At 43.2% G+C, this 15,752-nt stretch overlaps 1 protein-coding gene across 1 annotated transcript in view; it reads left to right on the forward strand.

Annotated features, from left to right (window-relative positions):
• The window catches only part of ADAMTS12 (ADAM metallopeptidase with thrombospondin type 1 motif 12), a 329,970-nt gene that overhangs the window by 111,040 nt on the left and 203,178 nt on the right, over positions 1–15,752 (forward strand). The window contains exon 3 of the mRNA XM_079144478.1: positions 2,430–2,571. Within this exon, the coding sequence (XP_079000604.1) occupies positions 2,430–2,571 (142 nt within the window). The remainder of the gene's footprint in view (positions 1–2,429; positions 2,572–15,752) is intronic.

Here is a 15,752-nt window from a genome sequence, read left to right on the forward strand (position 1 = left end):
TTGTGTGTTAGAAGAGCCAGGACGTGCAGAGCGCAGCTGAGAAACGCCCCTCCCGGCCCCTCGCTCTTCCCACAGGGGCTCTGTCTTTTCCTGCCAGTTCCCTTCTCCACAGCACACGTGGGGGCCTGGCCAGCAGCCCTACTTGCACGTGAGCAGGTCTCCTGCGTGCCCCACGCTGGCGAGTTGCCAGCTCTCCCAGGTCTCCATTCAGCTGAAGAGATTTCTGGGTACACATAGGCGAGGCTTAGCCTGTGGAGGGGTGCAGATGGAAGGGAGCCACTTGCAGGAAAATGTTTGGCTTTCAGGCATTTTCCTTTGTCTTATCCATAAAACCGTTACTCTCCTCAAGTGGAGTCCTATCTGTTTTTTTGCACAACCAGGGTCCAAAATGTGAGTCTAAAGAAATCCCCATTAGTCCCTTTCTTGGTGGTTTTCTTGTTGATTTTTCCTTCAAAGTTTTGGTTTGATAACAGTACACAAAAGACCCCCCAGGTCCGGCCATCCCTGAAGAGCCTGGGACTTCCGCTTTGTTTCCAGGGAACAAACGAGTCTCATTAGTGACAGGCCCACATCTCCTCCCTCGCCTGGCCTCTGACTTATGGTAAAAATGGAGCCGAATCTCAGCACTGCATGCACGCTGTTTCCAGCTATTTTATTGCAGTTATTTGATCCCACTCTAGGCCTTGCCTGTTCTTCCTATCCCAGAGGTTCTCCTCACAGAAAGATACTGAGGAAAGAAAAAGTGTTAGGTTTCCTAAGAAATGTCAGCATAAAAGCAAATTTGAAGTTAGATGTAACCACTACGGGAATTGCTAGTTCAAGTATTACCCCTCTACATTTGTAAAATGGTTTCCATGACACTTTTACTACCTGGTTCTTATTGATTCTCCTGCCAGTCCTACGAGGTAGTAAGCATTGCCTCATTTTGCAGATGAGAACGTTGTGGCTCAAAAAGTTTATGTAATCTCTTCAAGGTCACACAGCCACTCTTATGACTCTCAGTGAAGTGGTTTTTCTGTTACCCTTGTTATTTAAGATTTTAAGGTCAATAATCAAAATAGGAAGCCAACTGTGAGATTTATGTTAAGGTGTGGTTATATAACTGGCCCAATGAAGCAAACTTTTGGAAAGACAACCAACTTAAGGGCTGCCCAGTAGATAAGCCTCCCTCCTTGAGGGAGTCCCTCCTGCCTCCTGTCTGTGGAGTCTGCTTAGTTGGTATTTAGGCTCATCTGTAGAACTGGGCAGCCCTGAGTCACTGAGGAATGGAGAAGGGCACCTGAACTTGGAAGCCTTTCACAGTTCCCCTGAAGTCCTGCTATTTCCAGGTTTATTTCTGCAATCTTAACATTCACTGAACAGCTATCTTGACTCTGGAGACCCTGATACAATGAAATGACTTATGTTGGAGAGACTAATCATAGGTAAGATTATGAGCCAGGCCCTTTGCTAAAAGCATTGCAAATATTAACTCAATCTTCATGGCAACCCATAATTATAACATTTTTTCAACTGAGAAAGCTGAAACTGAGCAAGTCATTTACCCAAGGTCAAGGGTTAATAAGTAGAGGAACCAGTTCATTTGGAACCCAGCTTCATTCCAGAGTCTGAGCTCCTAGTCTCTACAACACTCCAAACAGGTTGTCTAAGGCAAGCCCTTTGGTTCATAGATATGGAATTGTGCATCCTGAGTGTTAAGTCCATCCAAAGAGATCATTGGTAAGGGATGTTTCTGTGCATCTTAAAGGGCTTTAAGAACTTTTCCTTAAGGGACAAGGGGACAGACCCTTCTAAACCTGACCTCTAGCATTGAGTTTCTCACTGATCAGCATTCTCTGGCATATCAGTGAATTTCATTTCTATGAAATAGGAATGCTGCCTTTCCTTGTAGACACCTGTAACACAGTCACAGATCAAACACTTCACACCATGTTTGTTTTCTTGAGTGGAAAGCAACATTAAACACTTCAGGTCAAGCAGTTGTGTAAACATGTATCTGGGGTTACCCACATACAGAGAAATATTCTAACACTTTTTGGTGAGGTATGGGGTCTAGGTATCAACTCTACAATTGAGCAAGCAGCAGCACTGGCTCTTAATTTCAGATCCATAATTATTTAGCAATGGATTTAAGAAGGATTCATGAATCCAAAAACTTGTATGCTACATTTTGGATACTGATATAAATGAATGGGTATTGTTTTCTGGAGGGTCTCAAGAGGGATCAATGACCCCCTAAACCCTGAACAACCATGACCTATAAAGGTATTTCATCAAATTGTGTGTATCTCTTCAATGAAATCAAGTGGTAGAGCACTGGTTTTTAGGACTCTGAGAGATTAACCAAGATCTATATAATCTTTAATTTTACTAACTTTCTTTTGTGGAGGGTTGATTGAATTAAACTTTCTTATTGAATATATTTTCAGACTGGATTTTTCCATCTACCACATGGAGACTTTTTCATTGAGCCTGTTAAAAAGCATCCAGTGGCCGAGGGCGCCTACCCACACATCGTTTACCGGAGGCAGAGAGTTCCAGAGACAAAGGAGCCAGCCTGTGGATTAAAGGGTATTGTGACTTAAACATATTCACAGGTTGAAGAATTGGCTCTTTTGATTTACCTCTTCTTATTCAAGTCCATTATCTCCTCTCTATTCTGCTGCCAGAAAGTATGAGTGTTGTATAAATTATTTCACTTCTATATGCTCAAGTTTCTTTATATTCTTAATAGGAACTGGGGAAAAGGCTCGCCTACCTCCTTGTCCCATTAGTTGATGATACTCATAAGACATTCATAATAGTATATTGGTTTTTAAAATTACAACTGTTCTGAACATTTAGAGGAAAATTAGCTTAAGGACATCATGATTTTCAATATTAGTAGTGTTAAATATTTTAGTGGGAAATATTACCAGACAGCTTCCCACACCTGTATGCGGAAGGCAGATTTAAATGTTTGATGATACTAATAATGATGCATTGAGAGAAAATGAAAAACACGTCAATTCATTATCAGGTAATGAATTCTGCAGAGCTGCTTCCGTCTGTGTTGTGTTGTGTTCGCTCTGTTCCCTGCCCTCCTGCCCTGAATGTGATCTGTTCTGCCCTTCTCTGTCTTGTCCTAAGCAGGTAACAGAGCTTTCAGAGATAAACTGACCCCAGTTATTTCCTTGGAAACCCACATTCTCTTTAATGTGCAGGAAATAATAAGCTATGCCTGAAGGGCCATGGGAAATTGAGACATTTCCTTAAATATTACATATTTCCTTTCTTCAGAAGGGAAAATAAGCAATGCCAGAATGATAGTTAACAAGAGAAATAAGTAAAATCACTTTATTTCTTAACAATTTGGAGAACGGACCTCAAAGGGAGAACAGGCAGATGACAGAGGAGAGAGGGAGCCCCCGGTGACTTTGCACACAGTAGAATGGATAGATAACGGGGCAAGCGACCACCCTGCAGACGCACAGCACCCACTTTCCCCACACTTGATACTGACTCTTCTGGGAGTTTCTTCTATAACCTTAGCAGTGCATGTAAGCAATAAGAAACTTGAGTCTATAATGTCTATAGTGCTTTCTGTGCGCAAAATCAGAGTTATAATTCTTTAGTAAGTAGTACCAACTTTCTTTTAAATTAAATAATTTCCTGTGCATATCTTCTAGTAAGTGCTCAGAGAAAAGTTTCATCATTTGCTGATCTTGTTGCCAAAGGAACCAATCCCGATAACAATCTCCATGGGACTTTTAGGACTCTGTCATGGCCCCAGTCACCTGGATTGTTGCCCAATTCATATTACTTGTTGGGCAATGGAGAACATGTGTGTGTGACTCCATGTCTTTTAGAGAGAATCACAGATTCAGGTGGCCAACGTGACTGTTACTAAGGCAGGGGGAGAATTTGGCTGGGCGGCTGCTCCTGTGGGCACAATTGTTCTGTGAGTTGTGTTAATTCTTCATCCATCCTCCTCTCTCCCCTATTGCAGTCCTGTTGAAGTAAGTTGATAAAAAATGGATTGAGGATAGCTCATATTTAGTCATGAGGAGAACCCATGACTAAATGAATGAATGGAGAGAGAGTGGGGTTCATGAAGGACACGGTCCCTATGAGCTTACACACACCACCCCAATTACAGTGCTTGTCATACTATTTCTTACGGTGCTTCTAGGCCAATCTTGGGACTTTGCACTTCTACAGAACCTTCTGTGGCTCATCCACCCAGCCAGTGAGCTGCTTGTGCATTTTTCTACACATTTCCTGAAGACACTCTCTTCTACTTTCCCAGAATCTCAGTGTCAGAATTGATCCAGTCACTGTGCTGGAAGGACCTTTGACATCTCCCTCCAACAAAGAAGCAGTTGTAATTTAGGGAGGGGACTGGATTTTCAATGGCTTCAAGTTCTTTTGTGTCAGAGTAAGCCAAGATTACAAGTCGTAGTTCTGTGATAGCTCAGGCTTTTTACTGCCTCATATTTCTTCTTTGCATGGTCCTTGAATATAAATCTTGCTTGACCAGCCTTTCTCACAAGCCTGTTAGAGGCTCCGCCCACACCAGCATAGAGCAGCAAAGCAGGTGCAAAGCAGGAACTCGGAACTCAGTGAGTTGCTGACGTGAAACTGACACAAGAGTGGTAGCCAGGAAGATGAAGGCCAGTGTACCCTGGCTTCTACTCCAGGGAGCATTGACAGAAAGGAAGAAGGAATGTGTCTTCTCTAGATGGTGAGGAAATACGTGTTGTTTGGGACTGTCCCTCTTCTTAAGACAAGAATGCTTAAATGATAGCTAGATATTCAAGAATCTCCACGGTGCTTGTGAATATTAAAACCTCCATGGCATTTGGCATTTAAAAATCTTAGTAGAGTGGGATGTACGTGGTCTTGCTATTCCAGATAATGGCACTGTCCTTATGCCACGTTACCCGGCAGAGGTGATGGAATCGACTGACAGTAGCTGTGCCTCTGGCTAACATTGAGGTACACTTTATGCTTAGGTCAGTCGATGTTGTGGGACTAAATTACTGTGATTGTATTAAAAATCATCTTTACCATGTGTGACGCATTCTCTCTTTGCAGTACACCTCAAGAAAGAAAATGTCTCAATTACTTTATCCTAAAATCTGGCCCTTCACTTATTTTTATTTCATACATAGAAAGGTTTCAGGAATTTTGCAATATGTCCCTGATTAATATGACTCAATTTCTTTTTTCTGAGACTTTAATATAATGCTATTTTGCTTTAGATTTAATCAATTTTGACTACATTTTATTGATCTGTTACACTAGTTTTGTTTTTGTTTGCTTTTCTGAGCCCTATGTTTCTGAACTGCTTCCAGGTCTGGACTACTATGTTACAAAGACCATTCTCCTTCATGTTTCCTAGTCCATAGGTTCATAGGGATTTCATTCCACTACTAGGAGTTATGGAATAACTCCCTGGAGTTATCAGCAACATGTAGAATACCTACATCTGTGACTTCACTGGATAATGCAAAATTGCATCCCAAGACTGAGGTTCAAGCACAGTGAATGAGGGTTCCTGCTGTTCCATATTTTGTCTATGACTTGGAATTCTCACTTTAATTTTGTCAGTCTGATGACTGTGACATGGACTGTCATGTTAGTTACACATAAGCTGTTGTGGCTTTGGGCCCCAAATCTATGACTTATACTATGGGTTTCAATGAATAGCTTTTTCCCTGTATCCAAAGTTGAGGCCCAGATGCCCAAGGTTTAGATTTGCTTACTTATCTCTTTTCTGGTTTACCTTTTCAGTTAGTCTCCGATATTACTGTTTGGTTCTTAAACTTGTTCCTTTTTCCTAAAGCAGAAGTAGGGAGCAGCAGATGTCCCAGATTAGCTGCTGGTGCTATACATCAACATATGCAGAGAGCCAGAACCAGCAGGAAACATATATTAACAGATTTAGTGAAAATAATTGGCTTGTGCAACAGTAGGGGGTTGGCTAGAAAAGTCCAAAGTCTATGGGCAGGACACCAAAAAGGGCAGGCTGGGACCCCAGGGCACAGGCTGGAGCCCCACCCACAGGCAGAATTTCTTCTTTTAGGAATCCTCAGCTCTGCATGTTAGGGCCTTTTAGCTGGTTAATCTAGGCCTACTAGATCATCCAGGCTAATTATCTTTACTTGGAGTCAGCTGACAATGGGCTATAATTACATCTGCAAAATACCTTCACAGCAATACCCTGATTAGCATGGAGTGGACTAATTGAGGACTGAAGTCAAGCCACCTGATTGTGTCTTTTGCTTTTCTCTCTGAAATTTTTCTTTTTCTCTTTTCTTCCTTTAACCTCTGACAATTTCCCCTTATTTTCATACTTTAGTATTGTAAGGTGCTTACTATTAGGAGTTTTTTTCATAAAATCTAGTCCATCATATTGCAAGAAATCAAAGTCTCAAAAGGATTTCTTATGGAAGTTCTTTGGAAATTTTTGAGTTTTTTTTTTTTTAAATGATATGTGTGACATTAAATCTTGACAAATGCTAGGTAATATAACAATATTAATAATCATGCACCAGAGTTAATTAGCATATCAGATCAATGATCTAATAAATCAAAAACAAGGTAACATACCTTGGGGATATTTTTAACTTTGTCCTGATTTCACAGAAATCCATTTAGCTGAAGATTCCAAAGGACCACCATATTCCATATCACATCTAGAACGTACTTGATGGACAGCATTATGAATTTTCTTTGCCTAACAGGGTTCTTGACACAACCCATCCTAGCCTTGTTCTGAATTTCTTGGTTCCTTGATTGCCAAGTAATCAATTAGAGGCAATCCCACAGTGGTTCATCCTTTGCTTTTCAGTGAGTTAGTTAACATTGTAATTATTTTTCTATGCTTGTTTTCTTTTCTTTTTTTAAAGTGGGGTGATTTTGTGTGTGTGTGTGTGAAATCGACTTTAAGAACTAACTAGTGGGAATATTGGTAAAGTGCTTCAAGATTTGTTAATGAGATGAAAAAACTCTTGGAGAGAATTTGGGGAAATAATTCGTGGATATGTGAAAGGTGAAATGGTGATCTTGTTGGATTTCTTTGCTTAGTAAAATGCAGGACCAAGACTTCGGGGTCTCAGAGTACCAGAGGCTCAGCACAGCTGGTCCATACCTCGGAGACAGTCATTAATCAAAAGCTTCTTTCCATGCGCGTCACGTGGTAGTTCTCTTTCTGCACGCTCTCAGCTCTGCACCGTCCTTCCTGGCTCCAGGAACATAGACTTTCTAGCCCACTCTGAAAATAGCTTTTCTTTGGAAACATGGTATTTGCTGATCTTCTTCCAGACTCTGAGATGTGAAGTAGTGGGGCCATGTGTGGCCCTGAGGCAAAGGAAAGCTCTGTTCACCCTTAAAAAAATAAATGACTCAACTTCTAGTTTGAAAACTCTGTGTGGCTCTGGAAAGCAGTATGGGGATTCCTCCGGAAGCTTGGAATGGACCAACCTTTAGACCCAGTTATCCCACTCTTCCATTTATACCCAAAGGACTTAAAATCAGCATATTACAGTAACGCAGCCACATCAATGTTTACAGCAGCTTAATTCACAATAGCTTGATTGTGGAACCAACTGAGATGCCCTCCAATAGATCAATGGATAAAGAAACTGTGGTATATATATACCATGGAATATTACTCATGGAATATTAGCCATAAAGAAGAATAAAATTATGGCATTTGCTGGTAAATGGATGGAATTGGAGAATATCATGCTAAGTAAATTAAACCAATCCCAAAACACCAAAGGCTGAATGTTGTCTCTGATAAGTTGATGATGATACATAATGGGGGTGGGGGATGGGGGTGAGAGAAGAATGGAGGAATTTTGGATTATGTAGAGGGAAATGAGAGGGGTGAGGGGGTGAGGGTATGAAAGATGGTGGACTGAGACAGACATCATTACCCTATGTACGTGTATGATTACACGAATGGTGTGAATCTACATCACATACAACCATAGAAATGAAAAGTTGTACTCCATTTGTGTACAATGAGTCAAAATGCAGTCTGTACAAAAAAGCACAAAAAACAAAAAACAAAAACCAAAACGAACAAATAAAATAACTCTTTGTGGCAAACAAACCTCGCATGTGCTCTTTCTTCTCTACTCGATGTGTTCGGTCAAACCGTGTCATGACCACGTCCTGTCATTTCGCCTCCCCAGGAGGGCTCTGCGGGCCTTTCCCCAGCACTATCCCTGAGCTTCGGCATCTTGGTACTCCACAGCTTCCTCCCCAATCTCCCTGCCCCGATCCTCTCCCACTGGAAGTCAGAGATCTTGTCTTCCCCAGCTGTAAGGCCCGTCCATACCTCCCTTACCCTCAGAGAACGCCCAGCTCTTTCGTAAGTGGCGGGAGCGCCTCCTCTGGGCTGCCCTGCCTGTTCCTTCAGTCTCACCTCTTGCCATCCAGCTGTGGCCTGTGCTGTCCTGGACTAGCTCTCTTCCGCCCAGAAGCCTTGGTTTTCATTGCGTCTGGCCTCTGCACTTAGGTTCCTTTTGCCTGAACCTTGTTCTCTCCAAATGCTTTCCTGGGTTACTTCTATTCATCCTTTAATGTGCGGCTTCCATTAGCAAATCTTGGCTGTCCTTGGATCTGCACTAAGTGACTCAACGCCAGTGAATTTGGACCCTACCACAGGCTTTATCACGATGAGTGTCTGTTTAATAAGCTCAGTGAGGACAGGAATCATGTCTGCCTATTTCAGGGGCATCCCTAAGATTTTGCAAAGGTCCTGGCCACAGCAAGAACTCAGAAATGTTGAACTTAAGATGTTCAGTGTTGTACTTCTCCCCTCTGATGTATTTGGAAGCTTATTGGATACTTACATTTTGTTTAAGCAGAGTCAGCTTAACCCCTGTGAAATCCCAGGCTTTCCTGAAGAAGCTCAGTGGGTTCCGAATGGCCTGCTGGCCAGAAGCAATGCCTACCTCACCATCGAAATGGAACCGAGAAAGATGTGCCACAGGTTGAGACTCATGTCCTGAGCTTGTAGCTTAAAAGAGGCAACTTAGAATTCTTATTTTGGAAAAAGAAGAAAGCAGAGAAAGGGTGGATGGATGGATGGATGGATGGATGGATGGATGACTAGAAAAAAAAAGTGAGTGACTTCATCTACTCAGCAAGCTCTGGACTGCAGCAGGTAGTAGGTGCTCAGGCTGAAGGAGTGGACGATGTTCTGAACCAGTCAGGGAAGGCAGTGGAGCCCGAGCAGCCCTTGGAGAGGCAGTGTGTCCTCTAGGAAGACCAGACTGGAGCAGAAGCCTTGGAAGGCCAGGGAGGCCCCAGGGGCCAAGTCAGTTGGTCACAGCAATCCTAGCAAACAGGGTTTCCGAACACAGGCCACACAGGGGTTCCATCTTCCTGTGGCCAGTGGGAGGACAGACTCTTATCTGGCACATAAGCAGCTTTCTGGCATTCTTCTGTTCTTATTTCAGATGCTGAGCTGTCTGTGAGATCCCCTCCCCTGACACTGGGTTGCCTAGAAGGTCTGACGTGCCCCATATTCAGCTCATTATGCACTTTTAGGTGACCCATGGTTACCTTTTTGCTCATCTCCAACCACTCTCCTGTACCTTCCATGCTTCCTTCATGTTCCTTGAAATGGGATCACCACAGGACCTTTGCACTGGCTGTCCCCTCTGCCTGGAATACCATTCTCTAGATTTCTTCATGACTTGCTCTCTCACATGATTCAGGTCCTACTCAACACTGTCCAATCTGAGATTTGGTTATTACCTAGGATGCTTTTCCTTCCACCACTCCATATACTGCTTTATGCTGCTTTATTTTTCACAGTTCTTGTCATCAACTGATGTTATTTTATCTACTTTTTTGCTTATCGATGTCTTCCCTCAACTGGAAGAGCGTTTCATGCAGGCAAATGCTTCCTTGTTTTGTTCTCTACCATATTCCCAGCCTGGGACAGAACCTGTCATGCAATAAGCACCTGGTAAATGGTGAATCAATGAGTAATAAATAAATGGATCATAGTTTCCTTATTATCCTGTTGAACTTGTATTTAATGTCCACCATTAGACTCATCTTCATACTCTAAGGGTGGAGTCCAGGATCTGCTGCTTAATGCTTGTCTGGTAAAGGTTTGTTGATTGAATGTGTGATTCGTGTGGGTTTGCAATGGGATGCTACCAGTGTGGGTAGACACTGGTCTTCCCTGGACACAGGACTAAGCACTCCGAGATCACTCGGAGCCTTGGAGGCCAGGCCAATGAGCTCTTGTGATAGCAATTAATGTTTAACTATGTATTTGTCCCGCAGCTTGATTAATGTCAGTGTTTGGAAAAGATTTCCACCCCCACACAATCCCCTTCCTGTGCAGCAGCTGGAAATCTCCTAAATAACCATAAAATTGTTTCTTTATGGGGAAGAAAGTTTACTTGTTAGATTTGAAATCAAATACTTTAGAAAATTATCAATGTATTTTGTCCTTTAAACCTTCTCTGAAGTCAGAGAAATGGATTACCCTAGGAACCTAAAGTATGTACTGGGCCAATATGAGAGAGATTAGAAAGTTCTAGAATTTTGTTTACATTGGTTTGTGCATCATAGATTGACCTTCCCTCCCTTCAAGAAATGTTAATCTGGTGCTTTCAATGGGCCAGACCAAGGAGCACAGCTCTGACTGAACATGTCAAGTTGAACCTTCCCCTCATCAACTTACCATCTACTGGAAAAAGAACTTTAAAATTATAAAAATCATTCTGGCTCCAGAGGCTGAGGCAGGAGGATCCTGAGTTCAAAGCCAGCCTCGGCAAAAGCAAGGAACTAAGCAACTCAGTGAGACCCTGTCTCTAAACAAAATACAAAATAGGGCTGGGGATGTGGCTCAGTGGTTGTGTCCCTGAGTTCAATCCCCAATACTCCCCCCAAAATTATAAAAATCATATATATGAACATTGTGACGTGCTATGGGTGTGTAGCTGAGGAACTGGACACAATCAGGAGGGTTGAGGATGGCTGCCCTATCATAAACCTTATAAAAGGAGGTATAGATTAAATGGGAGTCATTTTTCCTGAGATCACTTTGGCAGAATTTCCAGCTTTTGAGGAATAATGACTGTTATGGGCTGAACTGTGCCTCCCCAAAATTCATGTGTTAAAGTCTTAACCCCCAGGACCTTGGAATATGACTATCTTTGAAAATAGAGTCCAGAAAGTGATAATTAAATTAAAATGCAGTCATTAGAGTGTGGCCTAATGCATGGTGATTATGCCCTCGTAGAAGAGGAAATCTGGGCCTCATACACATGAGGAGGTGAACGTTTGCAGGAGGAACATCTGAGGAAGAGAGAACGTGAGGAACAGAGAGAGGCAGCTTTCTGCAAGCCGAGGAGAGGCCTCTCTTTGGAGAGGAGAGCAGACAGGTCCATGAGCACTTTCATCTTGGACTGTGTTCTACAAATGACGAAGCTGGCCTAGGGTTAGAGTTGCTTTACCTGAAAAACATTAAAGTGATAGGACATGTATTAACCATATGCTTGAGATTGCCGAATAATTAGCTATAGATGGAAAGCAATTCTTATTTTGTAACCATTATTTTTAGTTCTTCTTATACAGGCATGTGAATTTAAAATTTCCCTTTGTCCACAGTGCAGTTTAGAGGGAATTGGACTGGAAATCAGGAGAACTGTGTAGGGTGTCATTTCTATCATTCCCCCACTTGGACAAGTTATGTGACCTTGAGTGTCCATTTCCTCCTCAGTGAGGTGAAGGGTTTGGAAGATCTTTGTGGATTCTCTCAACTCATTTAAGATATGAGTCTCTTTCTATTTGTATTCTGGAATATCTAGAAACGGTCTGGACATCCTTCATTCGCACCGCTGTGGCTGAAAAACTGTCAAGTGGTTTGTACATGCTAATGCTTTTTGGCATCTTTACCTAAAAGGCAAAGACCTTGGCCCACGTTTCCAGGAGCCTGTGTCTGGCTCCCAGGTGCTTTGATTTTCCTGAACTTCTGCCTCCTTTGCACACTTGCCTCGTCCCAAACAGCTGTACCTGAGACTTACGAGCATAGACTTCTGCTCCCTGCACTCAGCCCCTGACCCAGAAGGGCCAGCCAGGACCTCAAGCTGAGGCAGCCGAGCCTCCCTGTCACCAACTAGTGGCTGTCTGGTCTGCTCAGACACATCTGCTCTGGATCAGAGCACCAAAGGGAGGAGGTGGCCGTTCCAGAGCCTGAGTCTGGACCAGGATCCCTAATATTTGGTGTGGAGGAGAGGTCTGATTATGACATTGCAGCCAGACTGAAGGCTGACTCATCTAGGATACTGCTCTATCCTGAAGCCAGATGTGTAACACACACACACACACACACACACACACACACACACACACACACACAATTTTTCTTGAAATCTGAATATTTGGTTAAAAAGACACCATGCAGGTTTGAGCATGTCACATACAATGGGGCTGTCATTTTACGAGTGTTTTAGCTAAATTGAGGCCCAATGGTGTGTGTGCACGTTTGTGTGTGTGCTTATGTGTTTGATGTGTGTATTTATATGTATGGTATGTGTATTTATGTATGTATGTGTACTTGTGTGTGCGATGTATTTGCATCTATGCATGTTTATGAGTATGTGTGTGTGCATATGAGTGTCATGTGTGTTTATGCATGTGTGTGCTTATGTGTGGTGTGTGTGTTGGCATATGGGGTGTGCATGCGTGTTTAAACACCCACACACTGTTGGCTCTAGGCAAAGATGTGTTCAGCTGTGATGACTCGGGGATTTATGGAAGTTCTTTCTGTTCTTTTAAAATATACCATGTTGAGATCCTGATGTTTTCTCTCAGTTGAAAGAGGAATTATTTGTTTAATCAAACTGGGAAGGGACAGTCCAAATCCCTTAGGAAAAAGCAGTTTTCCCTTGCTAGAGCAGAGCTAAGAACAGTGCCAGTGTCAACCGACCAGCAGCTGACCAGCACCCCCACCCTCTCCGCCTACACTTCGGGGAGTCACTGCTGAGGGACAACAGGAAGGAACTCACTGTCTATGGTGCCTCCTGGTCCCCACTCCATCCCTCAGAAGACCTGGCTGAGAACCAGCCCCCTTCACCAGGTCATCTGGCGCTCCAGCCTTTGCCCTTGAGTCCTTCTTCCCAGAGGGACAGTAGCACCGAGGTCCCGAGGACTAGCTCCATCCTTCCTCAGCCAGGTCAGGGCCGTGGTGTAAAAACTGACCCACAGCAGGTGCGAAGATAGATTTTGATACATTGTCTGCAGCTCGGGGTCATTCCTCACCAAAGGACGGGGCGGATGATAGAAGACGCGAGAGATGGGAGCCAGCACTTCTTCTCTCATCAGATCTCCTTTGCTCTTGTATTTCCCAGGCACATGCAGAAGGCATCAAAGACACCTTGTTTGCATAACTTCATCTCTTGGGAAAAACCCAGTCAAAAGTTTCTATCAAGCCAGACCCAGTGGCACAGGTCTGTAATCCCAGGAGGATTGTGAGTTCAAACCCATCCTCAGCAACTTGGAAAGGCCCTAAGCAACTCGGGAGACCCTGTCTCTAAATGAAATACTAAAGAAGGGCTGGGGATGTGGCTCAGTGGTTATATGTCCTTGGGTTTAATCCATGGTATCAAGAAAAAAATGCTGCTATCAATCTTGGAGAAAAGGGAGGCCAAAGTCCACCTGGGTAGAAATGTTCTATTCTTTAAATTCAAGTAATGACAGATCAAAGGCCAGGTCTCATGGGGTCAGAGTAGTGAGTTTTCCTATGCACAGTCCTTGTTGGAGAGTGACACTACCAGAGGCTGTGGGGATAGGGGTCCATCAGACCCTCCAAGTGGCCCCTTCCCACATACCTTCCACTAGCACCCATATTGGGATGAGTCCTCTGGGGTTTTTTCTTCAAACCTCAAGAGAACTCTTGAGAATCCCGTGGCTGTGTGAGCACGTCTGTGTCCACCAGAGCCTGGGTTCAAGTGAAGGCTTCACGGGAAACTCAGGCAGATATGGATCCAGACTAGCAAGTGGCTCTTTCCTACTCCCGTTACTTGCTCTCTGCATTTTCCCGTCTGCATACTGTGGATAATGAAAATGTCACACCAAGGTGAAGTGTGGTGGGGTCAATGGGAGAGATAGATTCACAGTTTCTGAGCTCCCATCCCAAATTCCAGAGCCCCTTGAAAACCAAAAGTTTCACTAAAAGCAAATATTTGGCAAACTAATTCAGTGGCAAAATCTGACCGAAAATGATGTGAAGCTGGTTTCGATTTTTTAATTTATCCCAATTAGTAAGTCTGATTGTACATTTTTCTGCAGAATTATCTATGAGTTTGATTTCAGGAGACTTCCACAGTCTTTGCTAGGGTTTCTCAGTAATATAGGCTATGTGGATCAAATGAATTTTTAAAAATGATGGCAAAATACATATGTTAATAGAATTTACCATCGTGGCTACTTTTTAAATTTGTTCTAATTTGTTGTACATGACAGTAGAATTTTGGCTATTTTTAAATGTGAATCTCAGTGGTGATAATCACAGTCACATTGTTGTGCAAGTAATCTCCAAAACTCTTTTCATTTTGTAAACTAGAAACTATACCCGATAAACAGCTCCTTATCCTCCCTTTCCTGCAGTCCCCAGAAACCACCAGTGACTTCCTAAATTATGTTTATAATTGCAAAAGTCCTGAATTCCAAAACATTAAACCCTGAGGCTTTTGGAAAGGGGATTGTGGGCCTTAATTAGGGCAGAATGGCTATCATTTGACAAAGTCACCACCTTGCAAGACAATCCTGGGAGCGTCAGTTCTTCCAATCAGTGATCTGTGCATGATAGCATGGTCTCCCAACATTGTGTACCACTCGTAAACGACTGTAGAGTACCGAGGACAAGGACCAAGGACTGGATTCTGACTCCAGAAGACAGAGTGCAGGTGCTCGCATGCCTTGTATGCTCTCTTCCTTTTCTGTTTTTCTCATTTTTTTCCTTAGCACGTAGAGGGACATTCATTGATAGCTAGCTGTGGTATTCACTTTGTTCTACCCTGGTGAAGCACAATATGGAAGGCTTTTAATGGGAAAGTGTTAAAAGCTTCACGCAGATGTAACTGGTGGGGAAGGTGCTGAAGGCCCGTTTAGAACTTGCTGGCGACCACTGCATGCTGGGTGACTCCAGGGAGGAGGTGAGAAGTGGTGTCACACCCTGCTGCTTCCCAGCAGGTCCCCTGGCAGCATCCGGTTCCGAGTCATGTTCTCTTTGACTGAAGTAAGACAGGAATGCTTTACAGATTTCTGACGGTGTGAGAGGAAGGATAGCTCAGCCTGGTCGTGGAAGATCCGACAGTGGTTGAGCATTGTTGTGGACTGAGTTCCCCACACCCCACACAAACATCCTGGGCAAACCTGGGGTGTGCCTTCTGCAGGAGGCTTGCACTTTCCTCCCCTGTTTATAATTAGCAGGGGCCAGAGTGGGTGCTTGGAGCACTGGAGGCCTGTGAACCCAGAACTCCTGTAGAACATGAAACACTCCGATAAATATAAGATAATCCTGTTCCCAGAACTTCCACTGTTGTGTTATCTGAACCATGCAAAGAATTACGTGCTTTAAAAATAAATGGTTCATTTGGATGTCTTGACTGTCATCGTTACTACTTTTTAAAATCCTCATTCTCAAAGAAAACAACACTAAACAGATAACCTTTGATGGTATCTAGCTCTCGAAAAATCAAGCATTGATCAGTTTCCTTCAATATGAA

This window comes from Sciurus vulgaris (genome assembly GCF_902686455.1).
Source record: "Sciurus vulgaris genome assembly, chromosome: 6".
In the NCBI taxonomy this organism is placed as follows: domain Eukaryota; kingdom Metazoa; phylum Chordata; class Mammalia; order Rodentia; family Sciuridae; genus Sciurus; species Sciurus vulgaris.